The sequence below is a fragment of the Homalodisca vitripennis genome, chromosome 5 (assembly GCF_021130785.1).
Source record: "Homalodisca vitripennis isolate AUS2020 chromosome 5, UT_GWSS_2.1, whole genome shotgun sequence".
NCBI lineage: Eukaryota > Metazoa > Arthropoda > Insecta > Hemiptera > Cicadellidae > Homalodisca > Homalodisca vitripennis.
The window spans coordinates 115,599,658-115,627,417 of NC_060211.1; the positions used below are offsets into that span (position 1 = coordinate 115,599,658).

General features: G+C 33.2%; 1 protein-coding gene across 1 annotated transcript; it reads right to left on the bottom strand.

Annotated features, from left to right (window-relative positions):
* Positions 1–4,724: 4,724 nt before the first annotated feature.
* On the bottom strand, positions 4,725–27,294 carry LOC124362763. The gene is made up of 5 exons (XM_046817531.1): positions 26,963–27,294; positions 12,290–12,436; positions 11,118–11,275; positions 7,159–7,614; positions 4,725–5,123 (listed from the first exon to the last, which is right to left on the bottom strand). Exons 1-5 carry the CDS (start codon positions 27,095–27,097, stop codon positions 4,832–4,834), a joined length of 1,188 nt encoding a protein of 395 aa, XP_046673487.1. The 5' UTR covers positions 27,098–27,294; the 3' UTR covers positions 4,725–4,831.
* Between the last annotated feature and the right edge of the window lie 466 nt (positions 27,295–27,760).

The following is a 27,760-nucleotide window of genomic DNA, read 5'->3' on the forward strand; positions in this document are numbered from 1 at the left end:
AAGTTGTAAATGTTTCAAAGTCTGAACTGCCACCATATTGAAACAAAATGATGTACCGAACTGGTCAATAAACTTTGCTGAGGTATTTATAAGATCAATTTTTGTACCATTTTTAACTTTTTTGGGACAGTTGTTGTTTCTACAAGCGGTATTATATAGCTTAGATTATATATATGTTTATAAACTTTAGAGCAGATAGTGGATTTCGGCTCTGGGGTCATTTTTGGTAAAGTTATGCAGAAACGCTACCATGAGGAAAATTGCAACAGGCTGATTATGTATACAAAATCTACCTGTAAAACAACTGATTCACCTAAGTCTTATTCTATCAACAATGCTCACCATACAAAAGGCACGTCTTTTCAAAACAAAATAATTGCTATTACTACATATTATATGAACATATACAACTTGTTGCTTCATTACGCTTTAAAACATTTATTTTATTTTGTTTTTCGCCAATCAGGTGAGATATTTTCATTTCATAAGGGACTCTGTATTGAATGAATATAGATTCTAAAACATTAGTACTGATGTATAATGGTATTTTTTTAAATTCAATATAATCAAGACACTAAAACTTGAAGTGTCTATCATGAACCAAATTCAAAAACATTATCCCCACGTTAAAGTGGTGCCTCAGATGTACCAGCAGCTAACTAGCGTGTCTTCATAAGGAAAATTTATTTGTGAAATTCAAAACACTCACCATTACTGTACATATTAACCCTAGAACTGGCAATGGTGTCACTCTGTACTGGCAGCTCTATTTTAACAGCCTCGCAGATGTTTTTTAAAATGTATCACATTTCATAACTGTTAGGCCAAATATAAACTATTATATGTCAATGTATTCACAACTATATGGAGAGCATTATAATAACAATAACTTATTGTTTCCATGTAAACATGTTTTTGTTTTTTTACAAAATTTAAGAAAAATGTTTTTTGGAAATTATTTTTGTAAATATTCTGTTGTGTAACTGCTTAGCAATTAGCTTTACATTAAAACTGTAAATGTATAACTTATTCAAAATTTTGTCCTGATTCCAAAAATATATAATTATTGTAACTTTTACCTCTAAACGTATGTGTTACAGGGCTTTGTATGAAAAAGCGTGCATATTTACTTATTTTCAAAAATGCGTAGATTTCTAAATAAATATTATTGCTTGTGGGTAAACATAATCTCATGACTACATTTATACTTTTATAAATATGACAGATAAAACAAAAATAAAATAAAATAATAAATTTTAATCTTACCTTATTTACATATGTACAATGTATACAAAGTTTAATTTTTATCACTCAGCGTCATTGGATTCTGCCCTGCGTTTGCGGCCTCCCTGTCGAACTGGTCTGGAATAGTGTTCAAGCAGATAGTAGAACTTAGGGTGAACTCCACAATTACATCCAGGGCAAAAGAAATTGGTTTTCTTCTTCAAGCTCTTAGATTCACATACGGCACACAAGCGACAGTTCGTGTTGGGGAGTTTCGCGAGTTCATGAGCAGGTCCAAGGACATCACCAGGCGGAACAACAACTTCTCTGTCTGACTCACACAATTGTGAGAGAACACTTACTAAGAAATCACGTCTACTGTATGGTTTGTCAGTGTTGTTTTTATACAAAATACATGCATTGTGTAACAACATGTCAAGATAGTTAGTGAAAATCTTTTTCCAATATTTTCTAGTACCTCTTGAACATGTAACATGATAGATAGATTTATCTTTGACATGTATCCCTCCCATGTACTGATTGTATTTTCTTATGAGAAGAGGCTTTGTTGCTTCATTTCCGCTCCTCCTACGCACTTGCACATTTTCAGCATGACAACCAGTTATAAGACAGTAAACAGTTTTTCGTTTCTTGTTTTCTTTGAAACCAACCAAGAGAAGTTCATTTTTACGAAAATAAACAATTTCATTTGGATTTAGTTTTTTTTGACATTGACTTTTGGATAGACCTTTGGAATTATTCCTAATAGTACCAGTTAGAAATGTGTTCCTCTTCAAAAGTTTTTCGGCTAAAGGGACTTTTGTGTACCAGTCTGTAAACAAGTGGTATCCTTTGTCTAACAAGTTTGTCTTAGACAAAAGGTGAAGGACAACTTTTTGGGCCAAAGGGTCATTGCCATCAGAGAGAAATTGTGAACCAGAATAATTTTCAGAGTATAACACATAACTGGATTCACTGTCACAAACTTCAAATTTTTTCAAGCCGAAACGGCAGTGTCTTTTGTTGGGAAGGTACTGAATATAGGAAGTCCCATTTTTCATTCCAATTAGACTCTCGTCTATACATATATTTTGTTTAGGCGTAAAATGTGCAATGAAATTTGTATTGAGCTCATCAATATATGGTCTTACTTTGTTCCAAGGGTCATGGCCAGGATGTTTTACCGGTGGGTTTGGAGTTGAGTTGAGATGTAGCATCGAATTTATCAGTTGAAAACGTCTCAGAGTCATAGTTTTTGGATAAAAAGGAATGTACTGATAGGGATTTGCATCCCAATAATCTTCAATGTTATTTCTAGGTGTAGTTCCCATATTTATGTAAATTCCAATAATTTTTTTTTATTTCTTGGACTGTCACATTCACCCAATCCTGAAGCCTACTGTGTCTCTTCATTCTCCCTGATTCCATGGTGTCATGTATCGTTTTCTCTGCATATTTGTTGGTTTCCCTCGAAATGAGGTGCCAAATTTTGTTTGTAAAAAATAACATAAAATAATTTATAGGACTAGAGTTCCTAGGTGGACAGTTTTGAGGGCCGGTACAAGAATCCCTGACCAAAAATGGTGTTTCTTTTTCTGGTTCGGGTGGAAAAATATTTATCCATCTAGGGCCTACATCAGTAGAAACAAATGTTGGTAGGCCTACTAGGACTTGCATTTGAAATAATACATAGATTGGGATTAGGCCTAACATTGGATGGTCCAGGAAGATTTAGGTCTATGTTAGATTGTGTAATGCCAAATTCACTGTCATGCCCATCTCTCCATTGAGAAAGATCTTTATCAGGTACATAAACACTTTCACTATCAGAGGAAAATTCAGTCAAACTGTCATCATCATCATAATTTACATTATTACTATTATTGGGGTTTACCTCAATGTCAGAAAAAACTTCGTCATCACTGGACATTGGATGTTCCAATACGAACTCTCTAAGATCACTTGATCGGTCTCTAAAGTTTTCATCCATACTGAACCACTAAAACTATAACCTAAGAAAGCTAAACAACAATAATAAAAACACTAAAACACTATAAAATACAATTTCCACAAATACTATATTACTATATACTGGGTTCGTAACCTCAAACACAAAACCCGGCACTTGTTTACATTTTCACAACAACGGGGTTGACCCGTACTACGTTCACGTCAGCTGTCCATAGAGAATGTTGTTTTACGGTAAACAAAGAAGACAATAATCGAAGTAAGAACAGTAAATCGGTACTATAATTAATGCTCTTCCAGAATATATCAAATAACAATTATTTATATGACCTTAATTGCCTAAAATTTCAATAACTGTACACGTCTACTTTGGCGACGAATATTCATTCTTGCCAAATCGGACGGGCCTTTGGCGACGAATATTCGTTTCATACCAGCTAGAGGGTTAAAGAAATTGAAAACCAGGGTTAAATATTATATGGTATGTTTGGTACCAAACAAATTGCTACATATAATGCAACACATGAAAAACATTTTTGTAGTTACATATTTTGAGCTACACGTATTTTGTAGCAATACCCTTAAGCATATGTATGGTGAAATAAAACTAGAAAATTTTCATTAAAATTTTATATAAATATTTTAAAATATATAATTATTTACATTTCATCTATATTAAATACATATAAGAATGTAAGATATAGATAAATTAAAATTCAAATTGTAAAAATAAACTTAATTTCTGTTAACATAATTGACTGAGCATTGGTAAAATCTATTATCTGAGGTGCTGGAAAATTTTATTTCTGTCTGACCGTCTGTCCACATCATATCTTGAAATTTTCTGACCTGTACACTTGTAATTGTGCATTAATCTTCATTCTATATGAGGAACACTGAGTTTAATGATAGTGCATGGCACTCCATGGGATTTGGCTGAGCATTAGTGAATATTTTCATATTGGTCTTACATGCAACCATGGTGGCAAAGAGAAAATAGCAGAATCAATACATCTGTAATAAACTAACTGATAAAGATTTTATCACATGACATATTAACATATGTAGACTAACTATCCCAACTCATAGAACATCATTTTATGGTAACGTGTAGACTTTTATTATTTAAATACTGATAAGAAACCCAACTTAATGAATAAAAATGTGAATGTACTATATGGTAAGATATCTCGAGAAAGATTTGATCTGTTGACTTGAAATTTTGCCTGAAACTTCATTTCTACATGGACAAAAATGAGTTATATGACAGTACATGCCTGAGCATGGAATTTGGCTGAGCGTCGGTGAAGCCATCACTCAGTACGCTGACACAATTTCTCTTTCTTTTACCAATGGATGTACAAAGTTCTTTTCCTTATGATTGTCTGTTGTTATAGCTGTAAATAAGGAAATTAGTTTCAATAGACTTGAAATTTTACATTAATTCTCAGTGAAGCCTATTACGTGACACATGGTATGGTGTACATTTTACCTTGTATTACAGGGGCTTATTTTAAATCAATCATTTGATATCAATAATAAACTTATTTTTATATAAACTCTTTTACAAACAAACAAACTTAACATAATTTCACAAAAGCTTAAAATCACAAAATAATATATAGATAGCACTAAACTCTTAATCAGAATCTGAAGACAAGAGAGAATGCTTGATGATCTCAGTTGACTCAATCTGATCGAAACTCAACTGAAAATTTTTGTTGTCCAAAAGTTTAGGCTTGGTTTTCTTTTTCGAATGATGCCGTTTTCTTTGGTTGAAAGGTGTAAAGTTATCATCAGATGAAATTTCAAATACTTCATGTTTTCTTTTATGGGCGATTAACTGTGAATGCCTTGTAAACACCTGGTCACACTCTTCACAGTTGTAGAATTCATTTGGACTGGAGGACACCTTCTCTTCTTCTTGAAAACTGAAATCAAATTTAAATAGAGCGTGGTTATACATGAGAATATTATGTTAGTAATGTTTTATTTCAAGTAGTTTACTCATTCATTTGTGCTGCGCCAAATGTATACGTAGTTATTGTAAGCTGTGTCTCTAGAACATCCCTCATGTACTTTCCACGTGCCGCTGTTACAGTTTCAGTTGTCATTAACATTTGGAGTTAGTAGTCGGACAGGCAGTTGTCATTTAGTGGGGTTTCCCGGCTGTGCATGTTAAAGTGTAACACTTTTGTGTGTGAACTTTTATGTTGTTTTACTGGTTTTCACTTTTTAAGTTAACATGAAATTAGAAAGAGAAAAACTCGTATTAGAAACTGAAATATACAATCAGAGTAGAGATGAATATGCGTGAGATACAGTGAACGGTAAGCGTGAACATTGAGGAAAATTAAAGATATAAGGGAATCATCCCCTGCACAAGTTGTTGCGTTACTAATCGTAATGGAGCGAAACATGGTAAGTTGATTTATTTTATTGATTGATTTAAATCACTTTAATGATTATGTTATAATATATTAATACATTAACCATAGTGTGATAGCAAGGAGATTTACTTAACTATTGAATAAAGGTTTTAATAATGACAATGTGAATATTATTACACATATCACAAAATGTTAATGGGTAGAATAAAACCTAAAGCAATTTGATGTGCTCTTCATCCACATCCTATGGTTATTACGTTTATTCGTTACCAATCTTATTTCTTTATTAATAAGGATGACTTTTTTATTATTTGGAAATAATTTTGTAATTTTATTTTGATTTAAATATTTAAAAATAGGTATTCATAATTACTGATGGACAAATCCTAATATCTGTCCCCATTTAGAACAATTACTGACCACTGGCCAGATGTTTGAATTGTGGGATATTGTAACCATTAGATAGAAACTTCAATATCGGTTATTGAACACCTGGCAAATAAGAGTCACACAGACCACTAACCAGATGTTTGAATTGTGGGATATTGCAGCCATTAAATTGAATCTTCAATCGGTTATTGAACACCTGGGCAAATAATATACAAACAGCCAACCAACAAAGAAAAAAAACTTAATATTTTTAACATTAAGTTCCAATCCCTCTACTAATTTCCTGCCTTTTAGCTCTTTAGTGAGATTTCATGTATCTGTCTCGTCAACAAACTCACTGTGCTGCAATGGTTTCACGTGAATGCAATGTCTCAGGTAGACATTGCATTTCTATTCAATCTAAATTGTTGGCAGTCTAAACATTTCAATTCAACGACTAATAATAAAAACATTCATGAAAAAATTTTAATAAACTTCAAAATCAATTAAAAAATGAGACTTTTGCTGTGTGAGAGCATATTAGATGGTAGTAATTATGCAAAGAATTTGTTAAATGTTTGTAGGCTGAGTTCATGTTCGAATAATATTTTTCCTTTTTGTCATTACAACATTTTGTTTGTTTCATTCAACTTTTAATCAAACAGATTATATTATATACCAGATGATTATTTCAACATAACAGAACACAGTGTTCACTACTGTTTTGAATTGCTTGGCTATACACTGTATTCACTATAATGCATAGATGTAAAAACGTTTGGTTTTTGCCGTAATTGCATCTACGACTTGCTTACAGTTGTAGGAAGGCGCAATTGTGGGTCACCAACCGCAGTACTGTAGCAATGGAATATAAAAACTATACTTACTTAAAAACACTCCTCATGTTTTATACTCTTATATAATTTTTATGTTTTATTAATTTAATTAATTAAAGTGCTTATTTTATGATGTCAATGTAATTAAAGATTTTATTTGGTGTTTATACTGTATCCCAGGATCACAATGAAATTAACCAAGGTCCCATATCATTCTCTTTTTAATCACTATAATTAAATTTATAAATACAACACACTTTCATAAAAGTAACATTTTAAAACATATATACCTACAATTTAAGTACTGGTCTTGCCATATTATATGATTTATATATCTTAAAAGATTGCAAAATGAAAGCAAAATATCTTACCTGTTTTTGTTGCAGTTTGTTTCACAAACATGTAAACTGGCAGGTTGGGGAGATAAGAATGTTCGTCCACAATGTTCACATGTATAAACATTGCCCACTCTAGGTATGTTAGTCACTAAAATGTATTTGGGTAAGTTTATGTTTTCAACTGCCTTTTCTTCTAATAACACATTATTTTCTCGATGATTCGTTTCTGAGCATCTCGTTTTCAAATTCTTATTTTCATCAGAGGGTAGATGAAGAGGATCATTTTCACTATCAACATTGAGATCTTTTAAAGAAGATGAAAAAACTTCATTACTTCTAATAGTTTTGTTTGACTTTTTCTTCTTTTTCTTTACATCCCAGATAGATTTACGTTTTGACTTTTTCTTTATATCAGATGTTCTTATCTTCATTATTATCTTTTCATGATTATGATCGGTTTCAATGTTTGTTACAACAGAATGTGATGCTCTGAAAAAAAAAACAAAAGAATAATATACAAAGAGAATTTTGAGCTCTACATTTCCAATAAACATTATATCATTCCTGATCATCAAAACGTGTATGGATGCTTTGAATATCATTGAGAGTCTTCCACTGACCATCAGACCTGACTGCTGGTAAATTCAGTGCTCTGATTAATGTTTGATTGTTAAACAAAAAACTACATTATGTTTTCAATACTTTCTATTTGGGTTGAAGAGTGTGCACTTCTCAATGTACCTAACCTTTGCATGAAAAATGTATGATTTTCCAAAGAAATGTTTGGTCTGTGACCCATAAACTTCTACTTCAAATCCCTCATTGGTCTTTGATCCCCTTATGGTATTGTAGCATACATTGGATTAATCAATTTTGAAATTTAGTTTATCACTTATTAGGATAAATTTAAAATTAATTAAAGAAATAACTAATTCAAATCTTATTATAATTGTAGAATTGTATACAATACAATACAACAGAAAAAATATTTGTTGTAATTCCTCAAGAAACGATACGGTAGATAGTAGCAACGTTGCAAGGACTTAGTTTATCCAGCAGGGAGGATTTTATCTTCACTTTAAATACAAGTAAGAAAATAGTTCACTACGGAAGACTTAATGGACTAATTTGATAACAATTTAATACATGTACAAAACTGGGCAGGCATCATTTGTAGCGAAACTTCACAGTTTATAAAAAAATATGAAGAATACAAATTTGTTATTCAGGTCTTCTCTAATGACTTTACACACTGACAAAAATCACCAGACCAAACAAACAAAAACTTTTTCACGGGACTTTTGGATACTTTTTAGTTAAAAAAAGTCTTGTTACCAATGATTAAAATTTATTGCAATAAAAATTAAAAGCAAAGTAGAGTTTTGGAAATGTTCATCATCATGTGCTCTTTTCTACACAATGTAAGCAGGCTACACCAATATATTTTTGTACAAGAGTATGAAATTGCAGAATTTTTTCACAACTGTAATTATTATTTTTGGTAGTGTTAACAAAACATGCGCATTCAAATTGAGCATTAGTTTTGGAGATTGGTTCAATACTTTCACCAAGACTCAAGATTCAAAAAGTCTTTATTCGTGAAATGCACATAACCTACAAGAATAGTGTCAAGTAAAACATAATAAGAACAGTGTAAAATAAAATTTCCAAACATTCCTCATATGAATAAAGTGCTAGGTTCAGTAAGTAAGATTTTAATTTCATTTTCTTAAAGTTTTGTTCTTTACTTATCACTCTTGGTAGGTTTTTAAAGAACTTATGTCCCATAAAATTAGTTTTCTGTTGGAAAAACTCAAGATTATGTTGTGGGACATTTCTGTTATGCCTTGTGTTGTATTGATGACTATTAACTAGAATTAGAATGCTGTTTTCTTCTTGTTTCGCATAGAGAACTGTTTCATAAATATATAAACTGTATACCATTAAAATTTCAATTTCTGTGAATAATTTCTTAACAGAGTGAAACTTTTTAAGTCTAAGGATAACTCGTAGAGCTCTCTTTTGTTGGACTAGTAATTTATCTAGATTGGCTTATTCCATATGATAAGTTGAATGCACTAGAGAAAAGTATATAGATCGTAAAGCTTGTAAACAACAAACTCTTGACAGTTGTCTCAGTACATAAATACTGGAAGACATTTTATTAATGATATGGTCAACAGGTTTATTGCAAGAAAGGTTTTCATCAACTGAAATTTCTAAAAATTTTGTGTGTTCAACTTGGCTTACTTCCTCTTTGTTTATATTGATACCAATGATAATTTTGGTTCTGGTTTGTTTTGTAGAGAAAGAGATAAAATTTGATTTAGTGGAATTTAAAAGTTATTTTTTGCCATCTAAATATTGTTTTGCCAAATTTATGCTGATGTGCCAATTTTAGGCATTCAATTCATGTTATACAGAAACAGTAAAGGACCCAAAATTGACACTTGTGGGACTCCACACTTTATATTGTAGATTTGAATTTCCTAATGATTGATATTTACTAATTGTAATTGGAGTTTATGAGTGCTCTAGTTCAACATATTGCTTTCGCTCTGTTAAATATGATCTGAACCATGACAGTTCTTTATTTTGGATTCCTACATAAGAAGGATTTTGGATTTCCTACAAATTGTCTCCTATTTAAGAGACAATATTATTTCTGAATGATACACGCTATCAAAAGCTCAAGAGAGAGATCTAATAAAATTCCAACAACCTTTTCACCTTTATCAATAGTATCAATGAGTGTTCGAATAAAAACAACGCTTACAGTAATCGTAGATTTCCCCTTCCTGAAACCATGTTGTTGATTATCCAATAAGTTATTAATTTCAAAGTAGTTCATAAGTTGAATGTACAACACCAAAAACTTTAGAAAGAACTGGCAGAAGGGACACTGTTCTAAAACATGATGGATCATTCGGATTGCCTCTTTAAAAAATATAAATTACCCTAGCAACCTTAAGCAACCAATATGAGGTGTGAATCGATTTAAACTTTTGTATGGTTATTATATGAAAATGCCCAATCCATTTACTCTTTTGGTCTGTTAATAAAACAGAAATTTAACTGGAATAAGTTCACAGTGCCATTTAATGGATATAGCACAGCCTAGCAAATTCTGTTTTTTGGTCCTAGTGCTAACCTCAGTGAAAGGTCTAAATTTGGATTGTCCTTTTCTGAAAACTATTCTTATCACCACCACTTAGAACAGCAAAAACTCAGGACTGATGAAATCCTGGAACAGCTCTTTGTGGCTATTATCCTGTGTTGGTCCTGAATGGTGTTCGAATCCATGCACTGTGAAAAAGTCAAATTTTAAAATCTTTCAGCACCAAAGTCCATACAGTACGGAAGTTTACCTACAAATTCTGATGTGTGTGTACTATATACACTCAGTTTTATTGAGATTACAGGCTGCATGGTTAACCATACAAAACATTTAACTTAAAATGTTGAAAAATAAAAAAATATATTATCTAAAGTAAAAATGTGCTTTGTAGCCTACCATAAAACACCATGGCATTTCTCACATGGATCTATGAAATATGACCTGCATTCAAAGGGTTTACAGTTGTATGAATGTACTATATTTTTACCTAGCCAAGTTATACTCTCCACCACTACAATAGGTGAACAAGGTATTTTACTGCATCATTAGGTCAAGGATGGGTTTTGTATGTGTTCTGTACTGTTTTTACTGTGGTATATTATTTTTATATTATTTATTATTTTTAATAAATATACAATAGACATATATAATAGACGAGATTTTCATAAATATATTATACTCTATTAGACTCTAATATATATATATATATATATATATATATATATATATATATATATATATATATATATATATTTTTATATATATATATTTATATATATATATATATTTATATATATATGTATATTTATATATATGTATATTTATATATATGTATAATTTAATAATCAACACAGATAAATTAAATTTTACTTACAGGTAGGGTGGTGAATCATCTTCAATTTCAATCGGGGACTCATTTTCTTCAACAGAAGGAACTTTTATGTGCATTTGTTTTTCATTTGGAGAAATAGAATTTATTGAATTCAAAGGAACTTCGACCATTGGAGGAATGTCATGATTAAGATGAGTAGTCTGCAAAGAACAAAAACAAATGAAAACAGCACTATAGTAACAAATCTTTTCATTATACTATATAACATAATCAGAGGAAACAGATAAAAGTGAACTAATTTCCAATGATATAACAGGCAACATAAGAGGCAACAGATAGGGCAAATGCAGTTTACTTCTAAATTAGTGTACTTATTAGTTTTTTTTCTTAGTTTATGTTTTTATTTTGGTGAACAAAACACATATAATTTCAAATTTGTCTCTTAATCAAGAAATATGCCCCTGTAATTAAAAAAATCAGACTGTTTCTCAACTGCACTAAATGTAACTTATTTGTAAATTACTATAAATTATTTTAAGTTCAACAAATAAGCTAAATTTAAAACATAAAGAGATTTAACTTAACTTAGTGGTAATCAATATTTCTCATCCTATTAACCCCTTAATGGTTTATTAGAAATATCCCAAATCATACTCTTCTGCTATTTCTTTTTAGTTTTGTTTCATGTAGAATGGTTTTTCCTAATTAAGAAGTTTTTTTATGTCTAATATTATTATTTTTGTTTCATATTTTGTTTTAGCTAATTGTCAAAACAGTATATTTTTAATTGATATCCCAATATAACTTTGCAATATTTGACAAAATATTTAGCATTGCACTGTTTTAGGTAGATTTTCTATAACAAAATCAGCCTATTGCTATTGTCCTATGCTATGGTAGCACTTGAAAAATACTTATATATAACTTCACTGAACATGTTGTTCAGAGCCTAAAACCACCCTCCGTTCAATAGTTTATAGGTAGTATTCATGATATATTCATGGTATCTATATATGAACATATTCTATATTCAGAAACCGTTAACGGGTTAAAAAGAATAAGTAAAATCCTCCAAATTCTTAAAATATAATATTCATACCAAAGATTTAAAAAATTTGTCACGAGAGTTTAGTTTCAAAACAAATGATTTACTGGTATATGACTTATATTTAAACTAAGGTCTAAGCAATAAAAATATACAAATAGTCCCTTACCATTTCTTTTTTTTTCCTCAACCATGGGATTTTACTTTTGAATGTTTCTTGGGCCGTGATGCAATTTGTTCTGAATTTAAAAAACTCTTCGACTTTAAATGAACACAGATGACACATATTTTTAGGAAATGGGTCATGCTCATTCACCTGTAAAACATATCAAATGCTGAAATAAGAATTTAACAAAGGCACTGGATGTTAAAAAAAAAAAAACTATATACATCGTTAATTGCTTTTGGGTAGTTGTGGTCTCTTTGAATCTGATACTCTTCATGTTAAAGCTAAAGCAAACTTGCATATCTGCAAGCAGCATGAAAGCTACATGGAAACACTGGCTGTTAGACAATACCTGGGTTCTACTTGAGCTTTACATACTCACACTTAGCTTGCAAGAGGTGTGGACTTGTTCTTGGAAGACACCAGTTTCCACTACACCACTGCATGCACGTACCTTCTACAACGGGCATCTTGGTAGTCATCACAATCAGTGTGTAGACTACACACTGGTTGCATACTGAATGTCAACATACTGAATTATACAGGATGAGTTAAAAATATGGATACACTTTGTTTAGTTTTTGATTGATTAAAGATGGATAATTGAGGCAAAACATGAACATCCATATTCAGAAGGTAAATAACTTCAATAGACAACTTTACTTACAAACTCAAACCTGTTTTACAGTTATTACCTGATGCAGGGCAGGCCTCCCTCATATCTTATTAGTTTTGAGGAAGTGCAGTATCATGTTCAGTTTCTGGTTGAATTTAACACAGTTAAGACATGTTTTTGTGATAGCCTACTTTACGTTAAAATATAGTGTTTAAGTGAATAAGAGTGTATTATGATCCTGATGATGAGAGCCTACGGAGACCTGATGAGATCTTATGATGTAGTAATTACTGCTGAACATCTGCTCTTTAATTGTCCTGCAATAGCAAGGGAGCGGTATGTCATCTTTGGTAGTTTGGACAAGGGTGGTGAATTTCCCCAGGAGGGCCTGATAGGTTGTTTTCGGCGGTTTGTGGAACTGCTGAAATCATAGACTGGTATGCCTCATGGTGTGCTTCTGGGATGTGCAAAAGACCCATGAGGCTTAAGTGCATGGCAATAGGCTGTCCCATAGAAGAAGAAGGAATTTATGTAATGACACTAATCTTAATCGAAACCCTGTATCTAAATCAGGAGTTCAAATAACAATCTGTTTCCAGGAAACAGTCAGCGTTAAAGAACGCCCCAAACCTGGATGACCAAAATCAGCTACAAACAAAGCATTGTCACTTGACGTTTTACTATCTGTTGTAGAAAATCATGCCTCAACAAGAAATGTTTATCAAATATCAGGTTTATCTCAAACATCAGTTTGTAAAGTTTTACTAGACAGTGGTTATAAAACGTACAAAATTCGTTTAGTTCATGAGCTAATAACTTATTTGCGAATAATAATTATTATAGATTATTATTATTATTATAGAGCATTGATAATAATTCAATTAGATTACATAATGTTGCTTTCTTAGATGAAGCAACTTTCATGTTAAACAGTAACGTTAACAGACACCATGCTCGTTATTGGGATGATGTTAACCCTCATTAGATGAGAGAGCAATATACCCAGCACCATGAACAATTAAAAGTTTGGTTTGGCATTGTGTCCAGTTTGTTGGGCCCTTTTTTATTAGTGGAAACCTTCATGCCGAGGTATACCAGGAAATGTTACATAATCAGGTTTATCCAGCTATCTAAGTAGCAACCAACAACTGTAATGAAATTTAGTTCCAGCAGGATGGAACACCTCCATACTATGGATTGCATATCCGTGAGTATTTAAACAATATTTTTCAAAATCGCTGGATAGACAGAAGAGGAAGTATTGATTGCCAGATCTATCTCCACTTGACTACTTTGTGTGGAATCACAGTAAACACTGGGAAATTCAAAAAATCCCATGTGAATCCATACAGCGTGCCGTTTCAAGATTCTACAACAGACATTATCAAACTGTTTTGGTACAGCAGTTTGAACATCTGATATAAAAAAACACAGGTTAGTAAGTTTTAGTTGTTTTATTGCTTAACGTAATCGTAATTACTATGCTACTGTAACTTCACATTTAAAAATTTTAAAATGCCCCCCAAAAGCACCTTCTGGGGAATGTTTCCTAGAGAGGTGTCCTGAGTTTAATTTTTCTATCTTTGTCTATTGAAGGTTGAGCAGGATCCATCCATGTTTTTATAACTCAATTCATTTCAATAAGCTGCCATTTTATACTGAGTTGAGATAGAAAGCTCTAGTTTTCACTGTTCTTCTTATTTTATCAAGACCTTTCAAATGAGGTGTCACTTAATGGGTCTTTATATTTAAATATTTTGAGCCACCGCCCTCCCTCCTTCCCAAAATAATCATATTTTGGGGAAATGAGCAAGAAAGGTTATCCTAGAAAGGTGTCCCGAGTTCCATCCCTCCATATTTATCCATCAAACACTAAACAGGGTGTATCCGTACTTTTAACTCGACCATAATGACACACACACACACACACACACACACACACACACACACACACACACACACACACACACACACACACACACACTATAGCAATTATAATTCTTCATAATAATTATGATTTATTTTTTTAATATTTTAGATCGTGTCATTTCCTTAGATAGTGTAACCATAAAGAAGCTGGAGGGGCAAAACTGATTTAACAGACATGTCTTTAAAACACGGTAGTTAGTAATATTAACCTACAAGTTACAAATGATATCATTTAAACATTATCCAAAGGCCACTATTTTTTAAACAGTTTTTCTTACAGAGGACCTACAAAAACTACAATATTAGAAAGAACAGATCTTATTTGACTTTCTGTGAAAATAAACACGTCATTATGATGATCGCTTCTTGTTTTCCGCTTTCCAAAACGAAGTGATGTCAGTGAGAATGAGGCCACCCTGTCTCTATCTACTACTTGAATTACTGATATAAGTAGGTTTAGATTAGGTTAATATAAATATTTTACTAGTAGTAAGAAAGTTAAAGATAACATTTATGAGCGCTCACGTGATCTGAGCTTAAATTTGGGAACTATCTCAAGGGATGTTTTGCTTTTTCACCAGAAATGCTTTGGTGTGGCGGCAAAGATCACGTTCCAGATAGTCCAACTTCTCTGACATCAGATCATGTTGAGGTCAGGAAAGTACCGATCAGAATTGATTCTGGGGATCAGTGCGGGCTTCAGCTTTAGCGCCAGCACGGACTTCTGGCGAAAAAATACTATTACACCTTGAGATAGTACCTAAATTCAAGCTTAGAGCATGTGAATGCTCTAACTTTTTATATTTATAATACATACGTAAGTATCCACCTACTCATCTAATAACCAATAGTATATAGGGATAGAGTGGGCTCCTTGTCACCAACATTGCTTCCTTTTGGGATGAAGAAAACAAGAACCAATCATCACAATGACAAGTAATTTTCACAGTAAATCTATAGTCTATTCTGTCTAATAATGTAGTTTTTAGGCCCCCAAGATAGAAAAAATTCCAAAAATAGTGGTCTACGGATCATCATCAAAGTACCATTTTTACTATAATTTATTATTATTTTTATTACTAAAAATAGACTAATTATTATTTTTACTGTGCTTACCTGAGAGTTATAAGTAATAACATTTCAATATGAGGAATTAATCATTTGCATCTAATACATTTACTGTTTATGGTATTTTGATTCCAGTTCATTTATTTACAATACTAATAATTTTAAAATAATTCAACAATTTTATTTTTGAAATATATTGCAAACAACAATATTTATTCACTCATTTACAACAACAAAGCAATGTTGATAACAATGACAAATGCAAACCATGCACACATACATACTGACAGAGGCCTATAAATACACAGGCATAGGCCTATAGATATTCATGCATAATGCTAAAATTAAAGAAAACCACAATTTAAAATAGTATATATATATATATATATATATATATATATATATATATATATATATATATATATATATATATATATATATATATATATATATTCTCCAAAACATCCCTAAACGAGCAAACAAACGCCCTGTTAGCAACTAAACCATACTATTTGTAAATGTATGGTATTTTATTTTTATGCTGAGTTTCCAAGGAAAAGCTGCCTACAAATATAGCCTATACTATTTTCGGTACTTTGGGATTATACCGACCACACCAGTGTGAAGAACGCAAAAATATAAATTTATAGAAATAAAAATGATAGAACGAAAAAACAACTGTTTAATTACATAATTACAAAAATTTCCAGGTATTGTGATCAGTATTGTTGTCGCTGTTATCTTATCTTTCTCGATAATCCCGATTAGGGCAGGGCGCGGCATCACATGATTTGCACGGTACATAATTGCCTTTCCATTACAATTCAATTTATATTTCTGATCAGCCCCTCTAGAATTTGATATTTTACTGATAGGTACTATCTCGAGGGATGTTTTTCTTTCGTCGACATCAGCGCGGGGCAGCACCAAAGGTGCAATTCCTGTTTTATATTGACGAAATATTGTTCTACGCTAATCTAGTAATCAGTAGAAGCAAAATGTCAAATAACGATTCATGTCTGGGTGTGGTCGGTATAATCCCAAAGTACCCTATTTTCCAACATATTCTTCCACTCTTGAAATGAAAAAAAACATTACAGACATGGTTTACTCGAAATAACAACTAGTGAAAACAAACTAATCTGACAAGTGATTATAAACTACAACAAAAACAAAACCAAGTACAAATTTAGTCTGTCCGAAAAAATGTTAACAACTTAAAATTATTTGGAACAACCAAGAGAACCCAGTTAATTCAGACGGGATCATTTCAAAGGGGGAGAATAAGGGCAAGTTGCCCCGAGCTCCGCAGTTTTGGGCTGAGGGAGTTGGTGGCACTGTTTTAAGCTGAAGCATGAAGCGTTATAATAGCACAACTAGATTCTATTTATAATTTCTATGGAATTGCAATAAAAACATGCTTTCTTACTTAATAAATATTACCATTGTATTGTAATAATGTGAATATATGTAGAAATGAATGTTAACCTATCATATTTAATTTTTAGGTAAATGTTTACTTTAGACATTTCACAATATTTGGTGTTTGTTCAAAAGGAAAATATTTAAAACTTTAATTTAAAAACAACTGAAAACAATTAAGTTTTGGAGAGTCTCTCCAAATAATACCAAAGTGCCAAAACAACAAACCGTCTTTTCTGTCCATTCTGACATAATAATAAGTAGTAGGCTACTATACTTGAAAATGCAGAAAAACATCACTCATTACCATCACAAAGGAGATATTCAATTATTTTTATAAATGACTACAACTAAATCTAAATAATCAGGAAAAGCAATGTCAAGATGGCCAAAGAAGATGCAGAATAACAAACAGGACGAAAATAAAAATTAAAGGAAAATCATTTGGTAATCTTCATCATCGGGGCAGAATACGATAAACGGATCCGGATTTTTATATTGACTAGTAAAAGGGTAGACTTTAATAAGTGGCCTAAATTCTTTATTCGGTTGTTTTTATCTGATGAATAATTCAATATTAGAAAACAAAACATATGATTCCTACTTATTAGTTACAGTCATTTGTCATGTAAACAATAAACAGCAAGAAGTAACTAATTTGTTAATAAGGATTTGAAAATGACAATGAATATGATGAAATTATGTGATAAATTTCTAGATATACGTGGAGTTGGCTCCTGCCTTCACAAAAGCGGTAGCTCACTGATATCCACACAATCTATTAAGGGTAGGGTATGAGAAGCGGACCCGGTTTTTTATATCAAAGAACGTAATCATCGATACCTAATATTCGTATCTCAAATCCTAGACTATCAATCGATATAAAAGTATCTACCGTCCTCAATAACAATCATAATTATGTTTTAAATTAAAATATGAATTTAATATTTACAGTGATCAAACAAATTATTATAACCAAAATTAGGAAAACTGATGACGGCCATATCTTCTCCCCTCACAGTTACAGTTGTTTCTTTCCCACAAATGTCACATAATCATGTCTTATCATCTTTCAAAGCAATGTCGTGTAGTTTTCTAAAATTGACTGCCATTTTTAATAATCAAATGCTACTTATGTAAAATTGAAATACTACCCTAAGTGTATTATTTGAGTGTTTACAGCTGTTGATATAGATTGTTTTTTTTTTTTTTTTTTGTTTTTTTTTGTTCTCTTTTAAGCCTCAGCTTCAGATAGGCTTCGATGTACACTGGTTTATTTTCAAAGTACACACACTGTTTCGTGTCTATACATTATTGGCCCTCTCCGGGATTTGAACCCGTTATCTCTCAGTTAGAGAGCCGAGACTATAACCATTTGTCTACAGAGGAGGACTTAATTGTTCAATTGTTAATTGTTCAAAATAATTAATCAGTATCGATTGATTATATCAATGGTTATGATTAAGTAATATTGTTTGCCAATTTCAATATAAAAAAACCGCGTCCACTTAATGTACCCTACCCTCTATTAATATTTGGTAATTGTCACAATTAACGAGTTTCGCATTATTAACTTATTTTAATCGTCCTACAGAACAAAACAATATATGATTTGACAGGGTGGAAATGAGAAATAACGAAGTTCTAGAACATCAAAAATGGAGCAAACTGTTCAAGCGCGGAGCAATATTTCAATGTTCTACATCCACATCGGGGCATCACGTGACCTTTTGTGACCTGATTCAACCTCGTGATGATGTCATCGGATGCGGTTCTTAAATTTCGAGCTACAAATTAATTAGTTGTTATCGAGTTGAGACGAGTGCCCCTGATGTCAATGAAAGAAAAACATCCCTCGAGATAGTACTTATCAGTAAAATATCAAATTCTAGAGGGGCTGATAATAGAAATATAAATTGAATTGTAATGGAAAGGCAAATATGTACCGTGTATAAAAACTGAATAAATCATGAATACCCCTAATTTGAATAACGTATATAATAATGAACATTAATAGAGAACACATACCATTAGTGTGTTCCACAGAATGTACAGAAACTAAATAAACTTAATCTCGTTTCGTTCAAACGTAAACTCTTAACATGCCCGACAAAACACTCAGGACACACCAATTCACTACGATTGGTCTAACTAGTGGATAAGTTGATCCATGATCGTCACGCACTCACTCGATCCAAACTACAGTGCACGATATCTAGTGAAGCACTGACTTCTGCCCGGAGCGTTCAGATAACAGATACGCTATCAGTCCCAGCCGCAGGTAATATTTACGAAACACCTGTTCACTACGATTGGTCGAACTAGTGGATGGTTGATCCATGATTGTCACACACTCACTCGATCCAACCTACAGTACACGTTATCTCTGACTTCTGCCCCAGAGCGCTCAGATACGCTATCAGTCCCCCACCCGCAAATAATATTTACAGATATCCAGACACAGCACACAAACAGAACATTAAAACATTAACTTAACAGTACTTTGGGATTATACCAAACCACACCAGTATGAAGAACACAAAAAAATATAAATTTATAGAGACAAACATGATAGAACGAAAAAAACAACTCTTTAATTACAAAATTACAAGCATTTTTCAGGTTGTGATTGGTATTGTTGTCGCTGTTATTTTATCTTTCTCGAGAATCCCGATTACAGCAGGAAGGCGGCATCACATGATTATTTAAGTTTTTTGCACGGTATATAATTGCGTTTCCATTACAATTCGATTTATATTTCTGATCAGCCCCTCTAGAATTTGATATTTTACTGATAGGTACTATCCGAGGAATGTTTTTCTTTCGATGACATCAGCGTGGGGCAGGTGCCGTCGAAGCCCGCGCTGTTGGCCGGAGGCACTCGCATTTTTAGGTGGCGGAGTGTGATCAAGAATAAAAACAAGTTTTTGAGTGTTTTTTTCAGTAAAGAATTTAGCTTTTGTTTGGTAATGTTTGTTTTTGTTGAATTTTTGTGTTTGGAGAAATGTAGGGGTAAAACATGGAAGTACAACAAAGCGAACTGGTGGCGAGACTCTGCAATCACGTATCTACAAGACCTGCTCGACTTTGACTCTGTCTGAGGATGGGGAGGGGTTTGCGATGACAATTCCTGTTTTATATTGACGAAATATTGTTCTACGCTAATCTAGTAATCAGTGGAAGCAAATGTTTAAATAACGATTCATGTTTGGGTGTGGTCGGTATAATCCCAAAGTACCAACTTAACTATTTATGTATATACCCTCTAACTCATGTTATTTGTCATTTGCACCCCCTAAAACCATATATATTTTTTGTTCAGGAGGATGAGCAGAATACGTTGATAACGTTAAATTCGTGATATTTGCCAGGTCGGCCTTTAATCTTACAATTTCCTAATATTTTAACATATTTATGAAGTGTATGTCTAGGCCATAGTAAGTTGTTATTTTGTAATGTTACTGTTGAATTATGTTATTAAAAATTTTAATGTATTATTCTTGTTGTAAATGTATTATTATTCTTGCTTCGTACGATTAATATATAACGGATTTGGATAGTATATCGAATAGTTCGATAATAACAATAAAATAAGGAGTGTAGTGCCTCTTATTAAAGTCTCCCATATTAAAGACCTAATTTTCCTGCTCAAATTTTTTGTCATGTTTACAACCCCTCACCTTAAGTTACCGACGTGAAACTGGCCATAGATTCCATCCATAAAAAGAACGCAGTACCGGGAACTAGTTCCTAAATGAATCCTAAACCTAGTTCATCAACTCAAACCATACAAAAATATTATATTTAATTAATAACGTGAAGATAAATACTACAAATAAAGATTTTAAATGAACAAACAGTACTTTTATGATAATAATCCCCTTTTTATAGCAGCAATTTTCATGACTATACTCAATTAAAAGGCAAGTTTTGAGAAACCCTATAAAAGGGCCCATACCTTAAAAACGTACGAACCAATTTTGATAAAACTTTCTGTACACATTCACTACATGGTCAAGTATACTAAAATACAAGCCTCATTCTTAGGCCACGCCTATTTCCGGAGCCACATCGATTTTACAGGCCTAGTGCTGACAAAAACCAATCTATGGACAGCCATATCTCAAAAATGTACGAGCCAATTTTGATAAAACTTTCTGTACACATTCACTACATGGTCTACTATACTAAAATACACAAGCCTCATTCTTAGGCCACGCCTATTTCCGGAGCCACAATAACTTTATAGGCCAAGTGCTGACAAAAACCAATCTATGGACAGCCATATCTCAAAAATGTACGAGCCAATTTTGATAAAACTTTCTGTACACATTCACTACATGGTCTAGTATACTAAAATACAAGCCTCATTCTTAGGCCACGCCTATTTCCGGAGCCACATCGATTTTACAGGGCCTAGTGCTGACAAAAACCAATCTATGGACAGCCATATCTCAAAAATGTACGAGCCAATTTTGATAAAACTTTCTGTACACATTCAACTACATGGTCTACTATACTAAAATACAAGCCTCATTCTTAGGCCACGCCTATTTCCGGAGCCACATCGATTTTACAGGCCTAGTGCTGACAAAAACCAATCTATGGACAGCCATATCTCAAAAATGTACGAGCAATTTTGATAAAACTTCTGTACACATTCACTACATGGTCTACTATACTAAAATACAAGCCTCATTCTTAGGCCACGCCTATTTCCGGAGCCACATCGATTTTTACAGGCCTAGTGCTGACAAAAACCAATCTATGGACAGCCATATCTCAAAAATGTACGAGCCAATTTTGATAAAAACTTTCTGTACACATTCACTACATGGTCTAGTATACTAAAATACAAGCCTCATTCTTAGGCCACGCCTATTTCCGGAGCCACATCGATTTTACAGGCCTAGTGCTGACAAAAACCAATCTAGGACAGCCATATCTCAAAAACGTACGAGCCAATTTTGATAAAACTTTCTGTACACATTTCACTACATAGTCTAGTATACCATGGATATGGCTGAGATATGGCTGTCCATAGATTGGGTTTTTGTCAGCACTTGGCCAATAAAGTTATTGTGGCTCCGGAAATAGGCTTGGCCTAAGAATGAGGCTTATATTTTAGTATACTAGACCATGTAGTGAAAGTGTACAGAAAGTTTTATCAAAAATTGGCTCGTACATTTTTGAGATATGGCTGTCCATAGATTGGTTTTTGTCAGCACTTGGCCTATAAAGTTATTGTGGCTCCGGAAATAGGCTTGGCCTAAGAATGAGGCTTATATTTTAGTATACTAGACCATGTAGTGAATGTGTACAGAAAGTTTTATCAAAATTGGTCGTACATTTTTGAGATATGGCTGTCCATAGATTGGTTTTTTGTCAGCACTTGGCCTATAAAGTTATTGTGGCTCCGGAAATAGGCGTGGCCTAAGAATGAGGCTTGTATTTTAGTATAGTAGACCATGTAGTGAATGTATACAGAAAGTTTTATCAAAATTGGCTCGTACGTTTTTGAGATATGGCTGTCCATAGATTGGTTTTTGTCAGCACTTGGCCTATAAAGTTATTGTGGCTCCGGAAATAGGCTTGGCCTAAGAATGAGGCTTGTATTGTAGTATAGTAGACCATGTAGTGAATGTATACAGAAAGTCTTATCAAAATTGGCTCGTACGTTTTTGAGATATGGCTGTCCATAGATTGGTTTTTGTCAGCACTTGGCCTGTAAAATCGATGTGGCTCCGGAAATAGGCGTGGGGCCTAAGAATGAGGCTTGTATTTTAGTATACTATAGACCATGTAGTGAATGTGTACAGAAAGTTTTATCAAAATTGGCTCGTACATTTTTGAGATATGGCTGTCCATAGATTGGTTTTTGTCAGCACTAGGCCTGTAAAATCGATGTGGCTCCGGAAATAGGCGTGGCCTAAGAATGAGGGCTTGTATTTTAGTATAGTAGACCATTAGTGAATGTGTACAGAAAGTTTTATCAAAATATGGCTCGTACATTTTTGAGATATGGCTGTCCATAGATTGGTTTTTTTGTCAGCACTAGGCCTGTAAAATCGATGTGGCTCCGGAAATAGGCGTGGCCTAAGAATGAGGCTTGTATTTTAGTATACTAGACCATGTAGTGAATGTGTATAGAAAGTTTTATCAAAATTGGCTCGTACATTTTTGAGATATGGCTGTCTATAGATTGGTTTTTGTCAGCACTAGGCCTGTAAAATCGATGTGGCTCCGGAAATAGGCGTGGCCTAAGAATGAGGCTTGTATTTTAGTATACTAGACCATGTAGTGAATGTGTACAGAAAGTTTTATCAAAATTGGCTCGTACATTTTTGAGATATGGCTGTCCATAGATTGGTTTTTGTCAGCACTAGGCCTGTAAAATCGATGGTATGGCTCCGGAAAATAGGCGTGGCCTAAGAATGAGGCTTGTATTTTAGTATAGTAGACCATGTAGTGAATGTGTTACAGAAAAGTTTTATCAAAATTGGCTCGTACATTTTTGAGATATGGCTGTCCATAGAGATTGGTTTTTGTCAGCACTAGGCCTGTAAAATCGATGTGGCTCCGGAAATAGGCGTGGCCTAAGAATGAGGCTTGTATTTTAGTATACTAGACCATGTAGTGAATGTGTATAGAAAGTTTTATCAAAAATTGGCTCGTACATTTTTGAGATATGGCTGTCTATAGATTGGTTTTTGTCAGCACTAGGCCTGTAAAATCGATGTGGCTCCGGAATAGGCCGTGGCCTAAGAATGAGGCTTGTATATTTTAGTATAGTAGACCATGTAGTGAATGTGTAACAGAAAGTTTTATAAAAATTGGCTCGTAAGTTATTGAGATATGGCTGTCCATAAATTGGTTTTGTCAGCACTTAGGCCTATAAAGTTATTGTGGCTCCGGAAATAGGCTTGGCCTAAGAATGAGGCTTGTATTTTAGTATAGTAGACCATGTAGTGAATGTGTACAGAAAGTTTTATCAAAATTGGCTCGTACGTTTTTGAGATATGGCTGTCCATAGATTGGTTTTTTGTCAGCACTTGGCCTATAAAGTTATTGTGGCTCCGGAAATAGGCGTGGCCTAAGAATGAGGCTTGTATTGTAGTATAGTAGTAGACCATGTAGTGAATGTATACAGAAAAGTCTTATCAAAATTGGCTCATACGTTTTTGAGATATGGCTGTCCATAGATTGGTTTTTGTCAGCACTTGGCCTGTAAAATCGATGTGGCTCCGGAAATAGGCGTGGCCTAAGAATGGGGCTTGTATTTTAGTATACTAGACCATGTAGTGAATGTGTACAGAAAGTTTTATCAAAATTGGCTCGTACATTTTTGAGATATGGCTGTCCATAGATTGGTTTTTGTCAGCATTTGGCCTGTAAAATCGATGTGGCTCCGGAAATAGGCGTGGCCTAAGAATGAGGCTTGTATTGTAGTATAGTAGACCATGTAGTGAATGTATACAGAAAGTCTTATCAAAATTGGCTCGTACATATTTTGAGATATGGCTGTCCATAGATTGGTTTTTTGTCAGCACTTGGCCTATAAAGTTATTGTGGCCCCGGAAATAGGCGTGGCCTAAGAATGAGGCTTGTATTTTTAGTATACTAGACCATGTAGTGAATGTGTATAGAAAGTTTTATCAAAATTGGCTCGTACATTTTGAGATATGGCTGTCCATAGATTGGTTTTTGTCAGCACTAGGCCTGTAAAATCGATGTGGCTCCGGAAATAGGCGTGGCCTAAGAATGAGGCTTGTATTTTAGTATAGTAGACCATGTAGTGAATGTGTACAGAAAGTTTTTATCAAAAATTGGCTCGTACATTTTTGAGATATGGCTGTCCATAGATTGGTTTTTGTCAAGCACTAGGCCTGTAAAATCGATGTGGCTCCGGGAAATAGGCGTGGCCTAAGAATGAGGCTTGTATTTTAGTATACTAGACCATGTAGTGAATGTATACAGAAAGTTTTATCAAAATTGGCTCGTACGTTTTTGAGATATGGCTGTCCATAGATTGGTTTTTGTCAGCACTTGGCCTGTAAAATCGATGTGGCTCCGGAAATAGGCGTGGCCTAAGAAATGAGGCTTGTATTTTAGTATACTAGGCCATGTAGTGAATGTGTACAGAAAGTTTTTATCAAAATTGGCTCGTACATTTTTGAGATATGGCTGTCCATAGATTGGTATTTGTCCAAAAATAGGAGAGGTCTAAAATGAGGGTAGTAATATAATACAGTAGACCATGTATTCAAAGTAATGTAGTAAGTATAATCTATAGATATTTTTGTATTTGTTCTTTTTTTTTAAATTATAAAATTTAATTTTAATAATATAATTTAATCCTGAAGTGATTGAACTGGTTCAGGAACTAGGTTAGTTGTAGTTCAGGAACTAGGTCAGGAGTAGTTCATGAACCAGGTTAGGATTCAAGTCAGCGGATTAGTTCTTTTTATGGATGGAATCTATGGCCAGTTTCACACTGCTCTTAAGGTTTGTTATCCATCCCCCACCCAGAAACCCTGATTCCTTCTCGTCCTCTAGGTTTTATGGACCGATTGGCAAAAAAGTAAACATTAGGGTAGGGTACGATAAGCGGACCCGGTTTTTTATATCGAAGAATATAGTCATCGATACCTAATATTCGCATCTCAAATCCTAGACTATCAATCGATATAAAAGTACCTATAGCCCTCAATAACAATCACATGTTTTTAAATTAAAATATGAATTTAATATTTACAGTGATCAAACAAATTATTATAACCAAAATTAGGAAAACTGAAGACGACCATATTAACTCCTCTCACAGTTACAGTTGTTTCTTTCCCACAAATTTCACATAATCATGTCTTATCATCTTTCAAAGCAATGTCGTGTAGTTTTCTAAAATTGACTGCCATTTTTAATAATCAAATGCTACTTATGTTAAATTGAAATACTACCCTAAGTGTATTATTTGAGTGTTTACAGCTGTTGATATAGATTGTTTTTTTTTTGTTTTTGTTTTTTTTTGTTCTCTTTTAAGCCTCAGCTTCAGATAGGCTTCGATGTACACTGGTTTATTTTCAAAGTACACACACTGTTTTCGTGTCTATACATTATTGGCCCTCTCCGGGATTTGAACCCGTTATCTCTATCAGTTAGAGAGCCGAGACTATAACCATTTGTCTACAGAGGAGGACTTAATTGTTCAATTGTTAATTGTTCAAAATAATTAATCAGTATCGATTGATTATATCAATGGTTATGATTAAGTAATATCGTTTGCCAATTTCGATATAAAAACCGGATCCGCTTATCATACCCTACCCAAACATTATCCATTTTTTATATTAACTTCGATGGGCAGATAGATGCTGAGGCTATGCTAATACTGGTACCAGCAACATTAGGAACAGCCATAAATTTAGTTTAGGGTTATTCTCAACACAAAACAATTGACTAAGTGGAACTGCATACATGTTCCTGTCTATCTTGTCTTTAGTTATTATTAAAACTGTGCTGTGGGCAAGGCATAATAGGCTATATATACAAGATAAACTTCACTGATGTTTTACTGTTAGTGAAATAATAAATATCTGCATTGCAAACTAGCTAATCACAAAGAGATATTGCTTCAAACTTACTGTAATAGGCAAAATTTTATGAATCTTTCTGACATGTTCAGCACCTGGCTCAAATATGTTTATTCTAATTCCATCTTCTGAACCACAGAGTCTACATACACCGTACACATCTATTCCATTGCAACTAAGTGACATAATTCACTAAATAAAAACACTTCCGAATTTAATGGAAAAGCAACCAATATCGGAAAGGTGTATAAATCATAATGTTAGTAAGTAAAATTGTATATTGTCAATCCAATTCCGCCTAATAGTAACAATTTACTTCCTAACCACAACATTGAATCTATAATCTCAATAAACAACCACCACTTCGCAGCTGGAACGTGTGGATAGGATGGAACAAGAGATAAAACTTGGAAACCTTGAATTGAACTGTCAAAGTCTTTTTTTTTCTATCACCAACATTTTAGCTGCCTGGATTGTAACCATGATACTTCGAAGTTCACTTATTCTGTAGTTGTCCTTCAATTTTGTTCTCAAAGTATGAGATTCTGGTTAGTATCAGCTTTAGGTGTGATATCTGGCGAATTCACGTGTAAGAAAAAATTGTTAACAAAACAATCTCCTTAGAATGTCCAAACCCGAAAAAGCAAAGACCCGAACAACCGAAGAACCGAAGACGGATAATCATTTATGTATTTAATATAATATGTAATTTTGTACTGTTTTCTTCAAACTCCGTTTTATTGCTCTAAGGATATTGTTATGTTCTATAAATACAACATGGCCATTGCACTTGATTATTTCTTTTATGTGCTTAAAATATTTTTCTCTTTTATAAGTATATTCTCCAAT